Source organism: Pantherophis guttatus, chromosome 2 (assembly GCF_059756535.1).
Source record: "Pantherophis guttatus breed Tessera chromosome 2, ASM5975653v1, whole genome shotgun sequence".
NCBI classification, from domain to species: Eukaryota; Metazoa; Chordata; class Lepidosauria; order Squamata; family Colubridae; genus Pantherophis; species Pantherophis guttatus.
In genome coordinates, this window is record NC_142064.1 from 67,348,365 (window position 1) to 67,364,933 (window position 16,569).

General features: G+C 35.8%; 1 protein-coding gene across 4 annotated transcripts in view; it reads right to left on the bottom strand.

Moving 5' to 3' along the window:
* PCSK5 (proprotein convertase subtilisin/kexin type 5) overlaps positions 1 to 16,569 on the bottom strand; it is a 199,499-nt gene that overhangs the window by 107,519 nt on the left and 75,411 nt on the right. For all 4 annotated transcript variants that reach the window (XM_034410214.3, XM_034410213.3, XM_034410215.3 and 1 more), the window contains exons 6-7: positions 10,843 to 10,931; positions 2,460 to 2,632 (exon numbers count right to left, since the gene is read on the bottom strand). In XM_034410214.3, coding sequence (XP_034266105.2) covers positions 2,460 to 2,632; positions 10,843 to 10,931 — 262 coding nt within the window. The remainder of the gene's footprint in view (positions 1 to 2,459; positions 2,633 to 10,842; positions 10,932 to 16,569) is intronic.

The window sequence follows — 16,569 nt, forward strand, 5'->3', positions numbered from 1 at the left end:
TAATGCTAAGAAAAATGTAAAGATTCAATTAACAACTTTTTCCAAATAATAGAATGGACCACACCCAAATTATGAACAATCTGCATTTAATTTACCAGGCCTTAATTAGTTGCACAATTGATACAAACTTGAAATTCTATTGCCAAAAGTTTTTGATAAATAAAGTGTTGGCTCAACTGCAATTATCAAAAATTCATTAAGTGAAAATTATGCCAATTCTTAAAAACAAAATATCCTTTCCCCTATAAATAATTATATATTATTGCATTACTGGGGAATGTGCTACAAATTATACTCTCCAGTTCATTACCTTGCAGAGAACAATTGTGACTTCACTTTATTTACGATAATTATAAATAGATGTCACATGAACCTTCATCATTTGTAAAAGTAATGATGTTTCTTCTTTACATAACTGAAAACATATTTCTTTCCTCCCGGATTATTATAGACATTTGCAACTTTAATTAAATAGAAATCTAGTGCTATTCACAGAATACAACTACAGGTGATGTTCACTTAACAATCAAAATTGGGACCAGCTACTCCTTCTCTAAGCAATAAGGTCATTAAGCGAGACATCTCATCATGGTAACTTCTAATTTTACTTATTCTCCATTGATTCTGCTTGTGCAAAGCCAGTTTTGAAGTGTGCAAATAGTGTGCATGTGAGTGCAGGAGGCTGCAAAGTCGTAAATTCCTGCTAGTTGCAAAGACCTGAAATTCGATCACATTAACTGTCATACCTTAAAACTGGCTAAACAGGCAGTCATTACAGGAAAACCACCTAGTATTGGTATAATGGTTAAAGCATCAGTGTAGAAAGTAGGCAACCATGAATTCTAGTTCTATCTTAGACATAAAGCCAGCTGGGTGACCTTGAGCCATTCCCTTTCTCTCAGTCTAGGAAGGAGGCAATGGCAAACCACCTCCCAAAAATCTTTTCAAGAAAACTGTAGGCAGTCTTAGACAATTGGATATGATTGAATGGAGGCAGGGGGGATTGACCCAGACCAGTGGTGGGTTCCTCCCGGTTCGGCCCGGTTTGGCCGAGCCAGTAGCAGTGATGATATGACGTCACCGAACTGGTTCTCTTTGTTCGGAAACTGCCCGCCCCCCGCGTTATTCTTACCTTTTATTTGGCCCCGCCCCCAATCTATTCGCTGCCTCCCAAGTCCAAGCTGATCGGCTAGAAGGAAAAAAACTGTTTAAACTCTTGCCGCGGGGCTTCAAAGGGCCACCCTACAGCTGATCAGTGTTAAAAGGCAGTGTGGTGGTAGATCAGTGCGCTCGAAAAACAAATGGGTAGACCGTTGCCTCCAAAAACAAATGGGTAGACTGGTACAGCTCTGCAAGCAGTTAAAAGCCTGGTAGACCAGTACCTCTGCTAAATCCTAAAGAATTGTCACATGATCATCAAACCACGCCCACAAAATAAGTCACACCCACAAAACCGGTAGTAAAAATTTTTAGAACCCACCCTGACCCAGACCTGGCATTTATATCTTGCTGTTCAAAATTATTGGATTATTTCTTGTTTGAGCTTAATTTACCAGAGTTCTAAAGGCATGGCTAAAACAGCTTTTATCAGAAACACTATTGGATTCACTCAGGAGTTTCCAGTTCTTTATCCATACTCACAATATTATCATTGAACAATGATCATCAGATTTTTTTCACTTGTTGTTTTCTCCCATGTACTGAAGAGTTTGGGATGCTGCTTTTTACTAGTGCTATTAAGTATATTGTTCTTTATCCATCTGGCCCAATACTTGAAGTATGGAATGCTAGTGGTATCACCATACCTGTTCTCACCATAATCTTATTGAAGCACTATTCAAGCTCGTCTGGTCTGCCTAGACTATAGGGTTCCTCAAGAATAAACATTTGTTGTAAAAGTACATGTGTATATATTTGTTTGTATGTATGTATCTTGAAAAAGATTTTATGTATATGTTTACTTGTATACATCTGTAATAATGCATAAGAGAGCCTGTTTGCTCTAATGGACTTGTACACGAAGTGACCAGAATTCAAGAACAGCTTGAAAGCACTAAAAATAAAAATTCATGCACATGCCCACATGTCCAATCCTAATTGAAAAATGCTTTTCACAGTAAGAGGAAAGAAGAAAATTGCACTGATTTTTAGAAGAGCTGGTGGATTCCGGGATCCCTATGTTGGTGCAGATGGTATTTTTGCTGCTGTTATTATCAATTGGTCTGTAATTTTGGGAATCCTTATTTGGATCTTGGATTTCAATCCTGACATCCTGTTCTAGAAGCATTCTTTATTGCCATATATTTATTATTGATTTATTTTTAATATTAATATGCTTCTATTGCCTTTTTAATGCTAATGCTAATGCTAATGCTAATGCAAATAATAATAATAATAATAATAATAATAATAATAATAATAATAATAATAATTTATGCAGAGATATGTGTATAACATACCGTTCTGACCCCATTCTCAAAGGCCTGGCGTGTTAAAGAAGCTGGTCCATCAACTGTTTTTCCATCGTCATCAGGACCCCAGCTAGCGCTGTAGATGTGTATGTGCTGTGGATTGAGGCTCAATGATTTTGCTTCTACCATGTCTGTAACATCACCATCTAACATCCGCACACCTTGGGGGGAAAAAAAGAAAACTTTGATTTGATATAATGCATTTATTTGTCCACTTAGCAACAAATAATCTTGTAAGTAACCAACATAAAATATTCACAATGTATGTCCCCCCCAATTAAAAATAGCAGTAGTAAAAAGCAGCATCCCAAACTTTCCTTATAACTGTGATAGGGTAAAACAAATAATTCGTCTCTCTAAATAAATATTCTAAATTCTGAGTTTTGCTTAAGAGACCTGGGTGAATCAAATGAGCCTCTCTGGATATTTTGTTTCATAACTGAGATGTCACCATGAAGATGGTCCTGTCTTTAGTAACCATTCACTTTCATTTCACTAGCAGGAACATCTTGAGCACACTAATTGTTTAGGAAAGCTACTTCCAAGATATTAAAGGCTCTATAAATAGGAAGCAAAAGTTCAAATTAAATTAGGAAATGAACTGAGACAAAGTGCAATTAGGAAATGCACTGGCATAATAACATAGAAAAAGAAAAAAAACTTTCCCATATTTATATTCGCCCACAAAACTTGCAGTACTTTGATCACTTAGACTTTTATTCATTATGTACCATTCTCTCTCTCAACTTTCTATCTATTGTATCTGCACCCTAAAAGTAAGTACATAGTAACTCAATAAAACATTAACCAGCAAAGTTTAAGTAATAATTACTAAATCACAGATTCCCAAACATTCTCAGTTTGTGGTGCACCTATTAGTTCTAAAACTGTATGCCCCTGTGCCCCAGGGTGCCACAGCAAATTTACTAAGTTAATAAGAGTTACATTCATTTAGTAGGAAAAAAAATTCCTACAGTGCCCCTGTTAGTTTATTGAAGCACCATGGGGTTCCATGGAGCAGTTTGGAAACCACTGTATTAGGTTGCTGTCCAGTTCAAATACTTGCTAAAGTAGAAATATTCTGATATGCTGGGTAAGAAAGGAATCAAGCATCTTTTGCTGGCAAATTTAGGAAGACAGTACTGAAAAGGCCATTAAATCTACCTAGTTTAATTCAGATAGGAATCGATTGCAGAGTCAACAGGCAGACAGTTAATCCCTTCATATGGGGTTTAGGATTTTTCGCCGCCTACCCTTGGCTGCACCTGCTTCTCTGCCAGGCTTTCGCCTTGGGGGATTCTACTCTAGCTTCGGCACGGACCATTTGACGCCACACTGTTAGTCCCGGGCTTTTTGCCTCCTGGGACAGTTAGCCGCCAGCCAATTGGCTAGTTGCCAATGCTGGCAGCCAGAAGCCAGTTTCAGCCAAATGAGTTTTTGTTTTGGGTGGGTATCCTAGCCTTAGAAAGAGAGAAGGAAGGAGGAAGGGAAGGGAGAAAGTGTGTGTGTGTGTATGTGTGTGTGTGTGTGTTGGATGGAGGGGCCGTGGCTGACTAGCTGTGGCAAATGGGCGGGAGTGAGCCGAGGAGCAAAGTTAGAGGAGAATCCCCTGAGGTGGAAGCCTGATGGAGAAGCAGATGCGGCCAAAGGTAGGTGTTGTGACCTGCCAGCGGCCTGTGCGGATTGTGGCTGATGCCGATGACGAGGAGGCTGGTGTGGTGTTGCGCCAGCAGCCTGCGCAGCCGGTGCTCACGTCGGACAGTGAGGAGGCTGAAGACAATGTGGTGCCAGAGGCAGAGACTCAGCCAGGGCCTTCAGAACCTCCAAAGGCTCCTTCAAGTGGAGAGAGCGAAGTGGAGGAGCCTCTTCTCAATGCTCGAACACGCAGGGCTACCAAAAGGCAGGACTGGCTACTTAGGAGGAGGAGGTCTCCTCGAGAATAAGGCTTGAGGATAATTGGTCACTCCCTCAGCCTATTTAAGTCACACGCCATTAGTAAGTTTCTTGCTGGAAACAACTTGTAATTATCATCAGAGCACTTTTGGAAAAATCTTATTGTATCTTGTTTTCTGGGCTGGTTGCCAACCTTTGCCAGACTTTGGTTTATTCTTGCTACTTAATAAATTTGATAAGGACCCTTGGTGTGGGTCAATATCCTCGGGAATCCAGAGCTGGGGCAGAACAGTAGGAGGCGAAAAGTCCCATTCCGGCTGCTGGAACTCTTGTCTTATACCCTAAGATAGACTGTTTGCATCCAGATTCAATAGTTTCCTGACTTCCTCTTCTCCTTCTTACTACCTCAGTTAACTGCTGGACTTTGTTTGGGCAATACCTTGCCTCAGTTGTAATCTGGCTAGAAGGAAGTAAGCCCTACCTAACTGTCACTCTTTTCAGGAAAAGACAGCAATTGCCTGTAGCAGGAAATAAAGCTCAACAGAACTGCATGCCTTTGGGAATGTGTGACATGCAAGTAAAGTGACTAAATAAAACAAAAGAAATAAATGCTGAACAAGACTAGCATGATTCTTCTTGTTAAATCAGCAGTTTGAGTCAACGGTTGTTCATTTCTCAAGCTCTGCAGGAGGATCCATTGCTGACCCAAAATACCTGGAAAAAGGACTTGCTGTTCCTCCCAGAACTAGAGCCAAAGCAATAGGTACAGCCATTTTAATCTATAAAATCCTGTCAGAAGTACTGTGTTGGAGGTATTAAATTGTCACATAATAATATCAGTGTTGTCTAATGTTTTATTTTTGCAAGTGATGTATCCACTTGCAAGCACAAGTTAAGAACAAAATGTATGATTGCTGTCACCAATTTGTTGGAAAAAATTAATTAATCTATTTATAATTTGGAATGATTAATTCAATTAATTTCTAATCTAAAATACATCGTCATTCAAAAATGACATATAATTCCATCTGTTCTAATGTCGACAGTGATTAGTATAATTATGCTCTCTGATGCCCAACAAATGTGGGCATTTCAGAAGGAATTTTTTTTAAAAAAAATATAATAAGAGACACAAACAAAAGAATTAAAAAAGCAAGAACTGGACAAGATGACAAGAACTAAAATGAAGCAAACCCAGACAATCCAAGCAGATTGTGCAATGCAATAAGATTTCTATTATTTAATTAGAAAGAATAGTTTCAAATTAACCTGATACTGAGATGTACAGAAGTCATGTCTTAACAAGCCACAATAAACATAATAACTATTTTCTCATTTAATAAGCACATTGATATTTATTATTTAAATTAGCATATTTTATTTAAATAACAACTTTGTTCTTATCAAATTGTTAAAATTCTAATTAACACAAGGTTTGACTATTTCATTGGTATAACCGTACTTTTCTTATCTCCTGCTAGTACTAATTACATAACTGAAACTGTGTATTGTATATACTGTGAAATCTACCCAGTAATTTGTCATGCCCTGTCAGATAATACTTATCTTAAGGCACCAGACTAGAAAGCAGGAGACTACGAGTTCTAGTCCCGCCATAATAACTAGTTGGGTGATTTTGGGCCAATCACTTTCTCTTAGTTGAACTCTCACACAGGGTTATTGTTGTAGAAAGAATAGAACCAAAAAAGATTATTATATATCTTGGTTGCCTTGAGTTATTTATAAAAAGTCTAAAATAAATCAATAAAAAATGCCAATTCCCCTATAAACTTGTCTAAATGAAAAAAAGAATGACCTTTATTTATATTAATTTAAGAATAAACATTATCAGAAAGATAATTTTCTACGGAAAATGAAAATAATTTTGCCATATTTAGTTATTTAATGTATGGTATGCCTTGGACATTATCAGTTAGGGGTATATTCACTTTTGTTGCCACCAGTTTAGACATTAATTTTTTTTAATTTAGACTTCTATAGCACTCCATAGTGCTTTACAGCCCTCTCTAAGCAGTTTACAAAGTTAGCATATAGCATATTGCATATTAGCATATTGCATTAGCATATTGCCCCCAACAATCTGGGTCCTCATTTTACCCACCTCGGAAGGATGGAAGGTTGAGTCAACCTTGAGCCAGTGAGATTTGATCTGCTGATCTGCTGAACTAGCAGAAAGATGACGTAGCTGCAGTACTGCACTCTAACCACTGCGCCATCTCAGCTCTTAATGGCTGTGTGTTGCGTTATTTTTAAATTTACATACATTTACACTGTGTGTCATTTCTTCAGTGTTGTCACATGAAAACATATAGTTAAATATTTACAAAATGTGAGGGGGTGTACTCACTTCTGTGATTACTGTATGACTCTGATCTCCCTATTTGCAGTTTTGCATATCCACAACTGATAATCATGCATAAATATCAGCATATACCTATACAATTTTCATGTATTCTTGTTTTGGCCTCATGTTTTGTCCATGCCATGCCATACTATGCCATATCTTTCGTCTTCCATTCTTCCTAGCAGAAATCTTTCAGCAAATAAGTATAAGCAAATTTATAAGCTAATAATGCACTGCTCATTTGAGAACTCTATACAAATTTTCACTTTGGGGGCAGTTCGAGCAAACATTTTTCTTGGTTTTCAAGCTGCGCTATGTAATTTTCATTTCTCAACAGTTTACAACATTGTAATTGGAGGCAGACAGATTTAAAGATTTTTATAAATATATCCTTCACCTATTTTGCAAGAGTAAGGTACCTTAATTATAAAATTCTCAGACAGCTGACATTTAAAGGCAGACATAACAAAAAAACCTGAACCATTAGAAGGGTTGGAGTATTTGTTTCCCTATAGAATTGGGATTTCCCCACCTCCTAAGTATAGGCTTAATAAGTCAATCACCTTTTTTCCCTGCTAACAACTTTACAGTGAAGAACAAACAAACAAAATAAAAGCCTAAATCTATTAGAAGTGTGTCCCAACTTTTTCATATTCGCTGTTTCTTAATTTAACTGCACATAAATAACAGGTATATATTCAATTTTCAGAGATATATCATGATTGATAGGGTCCTTCTTGGAATATGTGAAAGAGCTGAATAGGATGGAGAAACCAGAGGCATGAGCAGGTTGTCTCCATCTATCATAAGCTTAATTGAGGAGGTGGCCATCTGCTATAGGGAAGACACAGGGCATCTGGACTGCCACAATCAAGTGAGCAAAGTGAAAAAAAAATGCAGCTGCATTGTGCAGACAACTATGATAGAAGGTAGAAGGAAGAAACACTCAAAGCACAGTGCAGCCATAGGCACAGTAAAGAATAGGTAATCTGAGTCTAATTGTCATATACATGTTTTATTAAATACACTTTTTTCTATCTAATGCTTTATATTAGAATAAATTAGGTACAAATAAAAAGAACCACCGGTTTTTAAGATACAACTTCAGTTAATTTAAGGAGCATCCATAACTAATCATCTAAACTGGGACTGAGAACTTAAAATCCATTGGGCTGCATAAAATCAACAAGGTGTGGTGTTGTGATTCCTGAGCATTCAAGAGATTATACCATTGATAGGCAATTTTAAAAATATTTTCCCCCTGAAATGAAAGACTAAAGAAGGTGAATTAAATTCCACTAAGATTAACTCTTTGTTTTATCTTTTAAAGCATCCCAGTTCACAAGAAACATAGGGAATCTGATCAGATTTTGGTGTTCCAAACGCATCACTAATGTGGCATTTACAACTTTAAAATACTCCCCACAAATTCCCTACTTCCGATCTAAAATATACTTGACATCCAATCATTTTAATTAGTACTTCATATATTTGAATATTGTAAATGGAAGAGGAGGGTGAAAGTACTACCATCTGGCCTCACCTTTTCTGGCAGCCAAACTAAATTTAATACAGTTATAGGGCTTTACAAGAACCCCCAGTTCTGTCATGTTAGCACCAAGGTAACTTAAGGTATTGGTCAGGACTTGAAAGATTGAAATTCAATCTTTGAAAGCTTACTGAATGATAATGGCCCAGTCACTACATTTTAGTCCCACTAATAACACAGATCTTTTGTTCTGGGGATAGATTGAAAATGGTAATGCTAGATATAAATTACTGTTGGAGAAAAGGCAGAATACAAGTCTAATAATGAAATGTACAAAATACTAAGAGCTTCAGTAAGTCAATCCTCTTTTTTTTTCCTTTAAAGAATTATCATACTTAATATACTATGGTTGAACTAATCCTAGCCATAAAATTGCATATTTTGCTCAACTTCTTGTTCTTTGAAATTCCTTTTTCATCTGATATTTGGAAAATGACATCAAAGGAAAAATCTAAATTTCTCCAAAGCTGAGATTATTTTACTTTTAAGAAACCAGTTGCAATCTATCATCTAAATTTAGACATTTCACTGTTCTTTGAAGAAGTTCTGTGATGTTGTTTGAATAAATGGATATTTGTCTGGTTTGAATGGAAACTGTTTACCAAGTTTAGATGACAAAAGAAGCCAAAATGAATCATAAATATCTATATACACAATAGCAATGGAAATAAATAATATTATGTATTACATATGTATTGATTGTATGCCATCATGTCCAAATAACTACATAGATACATCTAATAATAACTCCTTCATCTGTTGTTCAAGTTAAAAACTTCACATATTAATAATTAATAACACTTATTTTAAAAAACCACATGGTTAGAAAATAAGGCATTCAAAATCCCCCCCTGCCCCCCCTCCTATTTGTATTAGCAGGTTAATATGGGGAATAATATCATCATGTAAATCTTGCTTTATCTTCCTTAGATAGATTTGGGAGATTGGTTTGGCTCATACCAGTTCTTAATCAAAAATCCATTCCAATAAAAAATAATAGAGAAACAAAGAACAAAAGAAATTAATTTGGACTTTTTATTCTGTTTTTTACATATGTACACTGGTTTCTAGCCTGATACCTTAACCAATACACAAACTGGCTCTTAGGATAGCTGATGCTGAAATATTTAGCCCACAAATAAAGTGAAAAAAGAAGCTATTTTGGGGGGGGACTTCTCTAGAATTCATTACTTTTTAATGAATAGAAAGGACATGCAACCTGAAGCTGAACATTTAAGCTGTATACATGGTGTCCATAATCAGTATATATATTGGTTCTAAGATAAAAATTCAAATTTTATATATCTTCCCTCTCCCCGCTTCTGTTCATGGTGGGGTGGGGAGGCATGATTGTCAAAGGTTACCTGGACAAGTCCCTGCAATTTTCTTGGCAAGATTTTCTAAATAACTGTCCATTGCCTCCTTCCTAAGGTTGAGAGAAAGTGACTGGCCCAAGGTCACCCAGCTGGCTTTGCACCTAAGACAGGACTAGAACTCACCATCTCCCATGTCGATGAAGATTGTCATACAGGTAGAATTGTCTGGAAGTTGAGTCATGGAAAGTCAAAAACTCAACTCATAAAAAGAAAGAGAAGGAAAGGGCAGGGCAGAGCAGAGCAGAGAAGTCTAGTTGTGATGACTCAACTTCCAGTCAACTTCTCCCAGTTTCTACTATTATGCCTTAACTGCTATACTAAGTCCAAAATTTTTATGTTCTGATGCAAAGGTTCATTCTTACATTTGTTGCACATGTAAAATGATACCAATTTTTGACAGCTTCCTTGCATAGGTATGTAAAATTCAATAAAGACTAATAAAGCTTATTGCTGTGAAATATTATTAGGACTGTGCGAGATGGGTGAGATTTGCCTCAAAGTGACACTTTGTTTTGCAAAGGCAACACATTTTATATTGTTTAGGAAAAGAATGAACACAACTTGCTTCAAGTCAACAAGCACCATTTGGTCTGAACTTTTAGTAAATCAAACAGTTCTTTTGAGGGGAAGGAGGATTCCCTTCAGCACATAAAAATTAGAACAGGCTTTTATACATGCAGAGAAGATATCAGCTATTTTAAATGCCAGAGAAAACTGCAGAGAAGACCTCAAAGTAGAGTGAATCACTTTATTATTGGAAGAGGCCATATAATTTAATGAACTATCTTATGAACTTTTGTTGAAGCCATTCATCCCCTCAAAGATTTACACAGTACTAAAAGCTGTAGAAGGGAGATAAAAGTAACATAGTGTAGCTAGTAATTTTACTAGCTATAGTAATTGCTTCATTATTATTGCAGTAGAATAATAGTGAAAGTATTTTTTTCTCAAAGAATTTTTGCCACCATAAAAATAAGACTTATCAGTCATGCTTAAGTATCTTTAAGCTATAGTTAAATGCAAGAATAAGCGCATAAAAATGTCATGTAGAATAAATTTAACACTATAACTATACACATACTTACAAGGGATAACTGCCATGCTTACTGAACAAAGTGACTTTCTTTGACTTATATACTGCTTTATTAATTTTTAAGTATTATTTTTTAAAATAATAATTACACTTACCTCCAATTCTAGCATTAAATGCAATTCCTACTATACAATGTGAGTTATTTGCTGTAGCTGCCACTTCTCCAGCACAACGGGTTCCATGTCTAGGAAAGGAAGGAAATATTTTAAATTAGGTAACATTATTGCAAACAGAAGTATTTTTTAAAAAATATTTTAACAAGTCAAATATGAAACAACTTAAATTTACTTCAGAAAAGTGACTTGCACTGTGGGGATGAAATAACTGATGAAGTAAAGCAATGATTCGGTTTGCCTCACTGGAACAATTCTGGTGACCTCCATCTTCAAATCAGTGCTACAACTTCCAATGTCCGAAAGGTGATTTTTCAAGAGGTAATTGGACTTTCTTTGTTTTTCCTTGAAGACGGTTCACTTCTCATCCAAGAAGCTTCTTTACTTCAAAGCAAAACAAAGAAAGTCAGTTGCCTATTGAAAAAGCATCCTTGGGGCAACCATGATCTGGATGACTGAGAGTCTCCATAGACACACAACTTCCAAGGCATTCCAATGGTAGGTTGGGCAGAGGTCAAAGTTTGGAAGTACTTTAGGACTCACTGAAGAAGGTTCCCCTCACCTTTCTTTCTTCCCTCTGCAGGAAAAAGCTGGGTTTGGGCTCTGAAAAGGTGAGATGTAGTCACTTTACTTTGCTACTTTACTTTACTTAGAATAAGAGTTTCTCAAGGACTTCTTTAGAAAAAAATCTTTCTTTCTTTGGGAATCAAGACTAGACTAATGGTCAGGTATCATTGCAGGCATATTAATGCCAAATAAGACAACTGAACAGTACTGATTTATAGTAAAACATCTTAATATATAACCGGAATCTACAGGTGAAACTCGAAAAATTAGACTATTGTGCAAAAGTTCATTTATTTCAGTAATGCAACTTAAAAGGTGAAACTAATATATAAGATAGACTCATTACATGCAAAGCGAGATAGTTCAAGCCTTGATTTGTCATACTTTTGATGATTATGGCTTACAGCTCATGAAAACCCCAAATTAACAATCTCAGAAAATTAGAATATTGTGAAAAGGTTCAATATTCTAGGCTCAAAGTGTCCCACTCTAATCAGCTAATTAAGCCATAACACCTGCAAAGGGTTCCTGAGCCTTTAAATGGTCTCTCAGTCTGGTTCAGTAGGAATCACAATCATGGGAAAGACTGCTGACCTGATAGTTGTGCAGAAAACCATCATTGACACCCTCCATAAGGAGGGAAAACCTCAAAAGGTAATTGCAAAAGAAGTTGGATGTTCCCAAAGTGCTATATTAAAGCACATTAATAGAAAGTAATGTGGAAGGGAAAAAGGTGGAAGAAAAAGGTGCACAAGCAGCAGGGATGCCGCAGCCTGGAGAGGATTGTCAGGAAAAGGCCATTCAAAAGTGTTGGAGACTTTCACAAGGAGTGGACTGAGGCTGGAGTCAGTGCATCAAGAGCCACCACACACAGACGGATCCTGGACATGGGCTTCAAATATCGTATTCCTCTTGTCAAGCCGCTCCTGAACAACAAACAACGTCAGAAGCATCTTACCTGGGCTAAAGAAAAAAAGAACTGGTCTGTTGCTCAGTGGTCCAAAGTCCTCTTTTCTGATGAGAGCAACTTTTGCATCTCATTTGGAAACCAAGGACCCAGAATCTGGAGGAAGAATGGAGAGGCACACACTGCAAGATGCTTGAAGTCCAGTGTGAAGTTTCCACAGTCTGTGTTGATTTGGGGAGCCATGTCATCTGCTGGTGTTGGTCCACTGTGCTTCATTAAGTCCAGGGTCAACGCAGCCATCTACCAAGAGATTTTGGAGCACTTCATGCTTCCTTCTGCAGACGAGCTTTATGGGGATGCTGACTTCATTTTCCAGCAGGACTTGGCACCTGCCCACACTGCCAAAAGTACCAAAACCTGGTTCAATGACCATGGGATTACTGTGCTTGATTGGCCAGCAAACTTGCCTGACCTGAACCCCATAGAGAATCTATGGGGCATTGCCAAGAGAAAGATGAGAGACATGAGACCGAACAATGCAGAAGAGCTGAAGGCCACTATTGAAGCATCCTGGTCTTCCATAACATCTCAGCAGTGCAACAGACTGATAGCATCCATGCCACGCCGCATTGAGGCAGTAATTGATGCAAAAGGGGCCCAAACCAAGTACTGAGTACATATGCATGCTTATACTTTTCAGAGGTCCGATATTGTTCTATGTACAATCCTTGTTTTATTGATTTCATGTAATATTCTAATTTTCTGAGATTGTGAATTTGGGGTTTTCATGAGCTGTAAGCCATAATCATCAAAATTATGACAAATCAAGGCTTGAACTATCTTGCTTTGCATGTAATGAGTCTATCTCATACATTAGTTTCACTTTTTAAGTTGCATTATTGAAATAAATGAACTTTTGCACGATATTCTAATTTTTCGAGTTTCACCTGAATATATGACTATATTTTAATCCATAAATGTCTGCTTAAATGTAGCAGAAACACAACATAAGAATTGGGAACATAACACTGGGAATTGATGAGGTAAAGAACCATTATCATGCAGTTTAAGAAATTGCCTTTACACAGTTCAGGTGGTAATTAAAGCCCATAGATATTCTTTAAAAATGCTTTACTTTATGGCATAAGGCTGTGCAATAGCTTTAATACCTTTTTGTTGCACATGAAGAAAATTCTGGTGGCTGGAAGCCATGACTATATGATCTACTTCAGTTTTAATAATTTTTATAAAACTAGTCTTTGTACAAGCAAAGTACCCAGGAACCTAGAACTACACAGAGACACAAAGAACTGGACATGCTACCCCAGGTATTATTGGCTGGCAGCATTATAACAATACAATTAAAAGTAACTATAACTGTAGGTATATAACTCCTGTTTGAACTTTTAGTAAATCAAACTGGAAAATCGTATCTGCCACTCTTGCTCTCTTTGGTGGTGTATTTTGGGTAAAATTTTGAATATTATGTGTGGTAGTACTTTTCTTTTTTTTTGTCTTAAAATATATTTTAGTCCAGTGTATTTATTTTGCTTACTTACTCCCCCCCCTTTATTTATTAGTATAAACATAAATGGAAGAAATAGCAGATGTATATTGAAATGCAATGATGGCATTTTAAAAAAATGGATATGAAAAAGATAGGGAGTATACAAGATTTGCATACTTCCTCATAAAATCAGTTATATCAATTTTGTAGCTATGCCTCATCACCAGTTAAAATTAATGTAATATAGAATTATACATCCATTATTAATGTAGCCAAATAGTAAGCAAAAACACTTTTTCTATATGAAAAAATATGTAGAAACAAGCAATGCAATCTTTTTTTAGTAATAAAACTTTGTCCATTTCAAATGTGCATAATCAAAACTTTGAGCCTGTACAGTGCAATGTGCATACTTTTATGCTAAAACAAGCTGAGGAACTCAAATCTCAAAGGCTATTAAAAGGCTATTTAAATGGATATTTAAAAGGATACTCAAACTTTACAAAGTAATTAATTCTTTTGCTTGTTTATATGTTGTAGGAATTTAGAAGAAATTACAGTATACCATAGAGTACCAATAAACTAATTCTTGAAGTATTTGGAAAAGATATTATCTAGGTTTCTTTTAAAGAATTGTAATTATCATGAAAGTTATAATTTATATAATAACAATATAAAATCAAATCTGTCAGATGTGTTCCTCCATAAATCTGAACATAGTAATGGCATTCTCAATACAGAATTCTAATCTGTTTTCAATGTACATATATGAACACGCATACACTTATAACAATTTCCTCACAGGATATTATTGTTGTTTCAATGCTGCTCACCATACTCTATCCCCCATATTATTTTTCCTGAGATTTACACTGAATATCTCTTTCTTCTTCCACAATCTTTCCTCAACTGCAGTTCTACAGCTTTTGATGTCTGAAACTGCACTGTCTTTTGAAAGTTAAAAAAAAAATACAAAACAAAATACATCTTTATTCAATTTCTCTCTGTCCCTGAAATTTGCTAGTGTGTTTAACTGTTTAAGCCTCTTCAATATACAGGAAACCTCAGCTGAGAAATCAGAAAGGAAAATGAAGAGTAAAAATGAATGTAATGATGAAAGATGAGATTGTGGAGGCAAGAATTTTCTATTAGATGAACTAGAAAACTAGTGATTTTGTGGGCAATATAAATAAAGCTCATAATACTTAGTCAATAGTAAAGATCAATATTTTCTTATGCTGATGTGATTATTTTTCAAGTACTTTCTGCAATAAAGATATTCCTGCAACAAAACACTAAAATGTGATGCTTTTTATGCTGTGGAAGTTAAAGAATGCTGGCAAAACGAAGTCACTATTGTTCATGTTATTAGCCATTTACCCCAAGTACGTCAGCAATGTTTGTGCAGCTGTGTTGAAAGAATTTCAAGGGATTATATGTTATTTTCTTCTGTCCTCTCTGCTCATCTACTGATCCACCTGCTGCTTTGGATGATAACTTCCTTAGAAGCAGCAACAGCTCGCAATAAAAAGAATAAGGCTTTATTTACAGTTTATGAAAAAGATGCTACCATAGCTTTTGAGAATATAGTAATAAAATTATTTCAAACAAGATTGAAATGAAAAAAGTTAAAAGCATGTTAAAAGCAGAAGTGTTGTTTATGATGAACAGATAAAAACTTTCTGTAATTAGATACTAATATTTTAAAGTTGCTAACTACTCATTTTCCGATTCTGAATCCAGCATTCATGCTGAATCCTAGTTATATTTTCTTTGCTAAATAGAAGAAGAAAGAGTTAAAATGTTTTATTTACAAATATACTGTAAATAGACTGACCAAGTTTAGTTAAGGGAACCAGAAAAAAGTACACATTTCTCTAAAATTGCATAATGAATAAACAGACATAACCAAACTGTTGTTTTTAATTCTCTACACATACTTTTCCACATTCAGTAGTAATAAAGCAATCTTAGCTTCCTGCATGACACGTTGTGAGAGCAGTTAAGTACACATTAAAGTCCACTGTCGTTAATGACAAAATAAAGAGAGTGGAGCAATGGATAGCTTCAGAATGATGCTTCCACACAGCTGATTTTTGTTGTTCTTGTTATTTAATAGGCAAGAATAATGTAACAATCTCTAAGTGAATTAAAGGCTTTGCATGAATTAGAGTTCCAATTCTTTGCAGTAAGGAAAAAAAACCCAAATCCAACTAAATTGCATGCATATAATCTTTCCCAATGCTTTTTCAAAAGAAGTGGGGGAGGGAAATCACGCATTGCAGTCATCTCTATCAATGAAAAGAGATATTTCCCACCTCTGGTACTGAACCTGATATTTTATAAAATAGATTTATTGGTTCCAAGATCAAGAGTTTTTGGTTTTCTGTTACAAGATGCAAGAGTAAAGTATAGGGGAAATGCCCTTTTTCTAAATTCTGAAATTCTCATTTATTGAGAAGCCTTAATAGTGCTATAAAACTTTATTTCAGGATATCTGGCGCTGTATCACTTATATGGTGTGCATATATTTCACATCTTGTTACAGATTCCATTTGTTTTTCTAATAGAGTTTTAGAGTTTTAATGGCTGTTACTTTGGATGAAAAATGAATCGATTCACATTATGGGAATAGATTTGATCTATCTCGATTAAAGGAATGCATTATCTTAAACGGTTTTTTAATTTAAAAAATGCCTAAGAATCAACTGTGAGCTCTCAGATATAC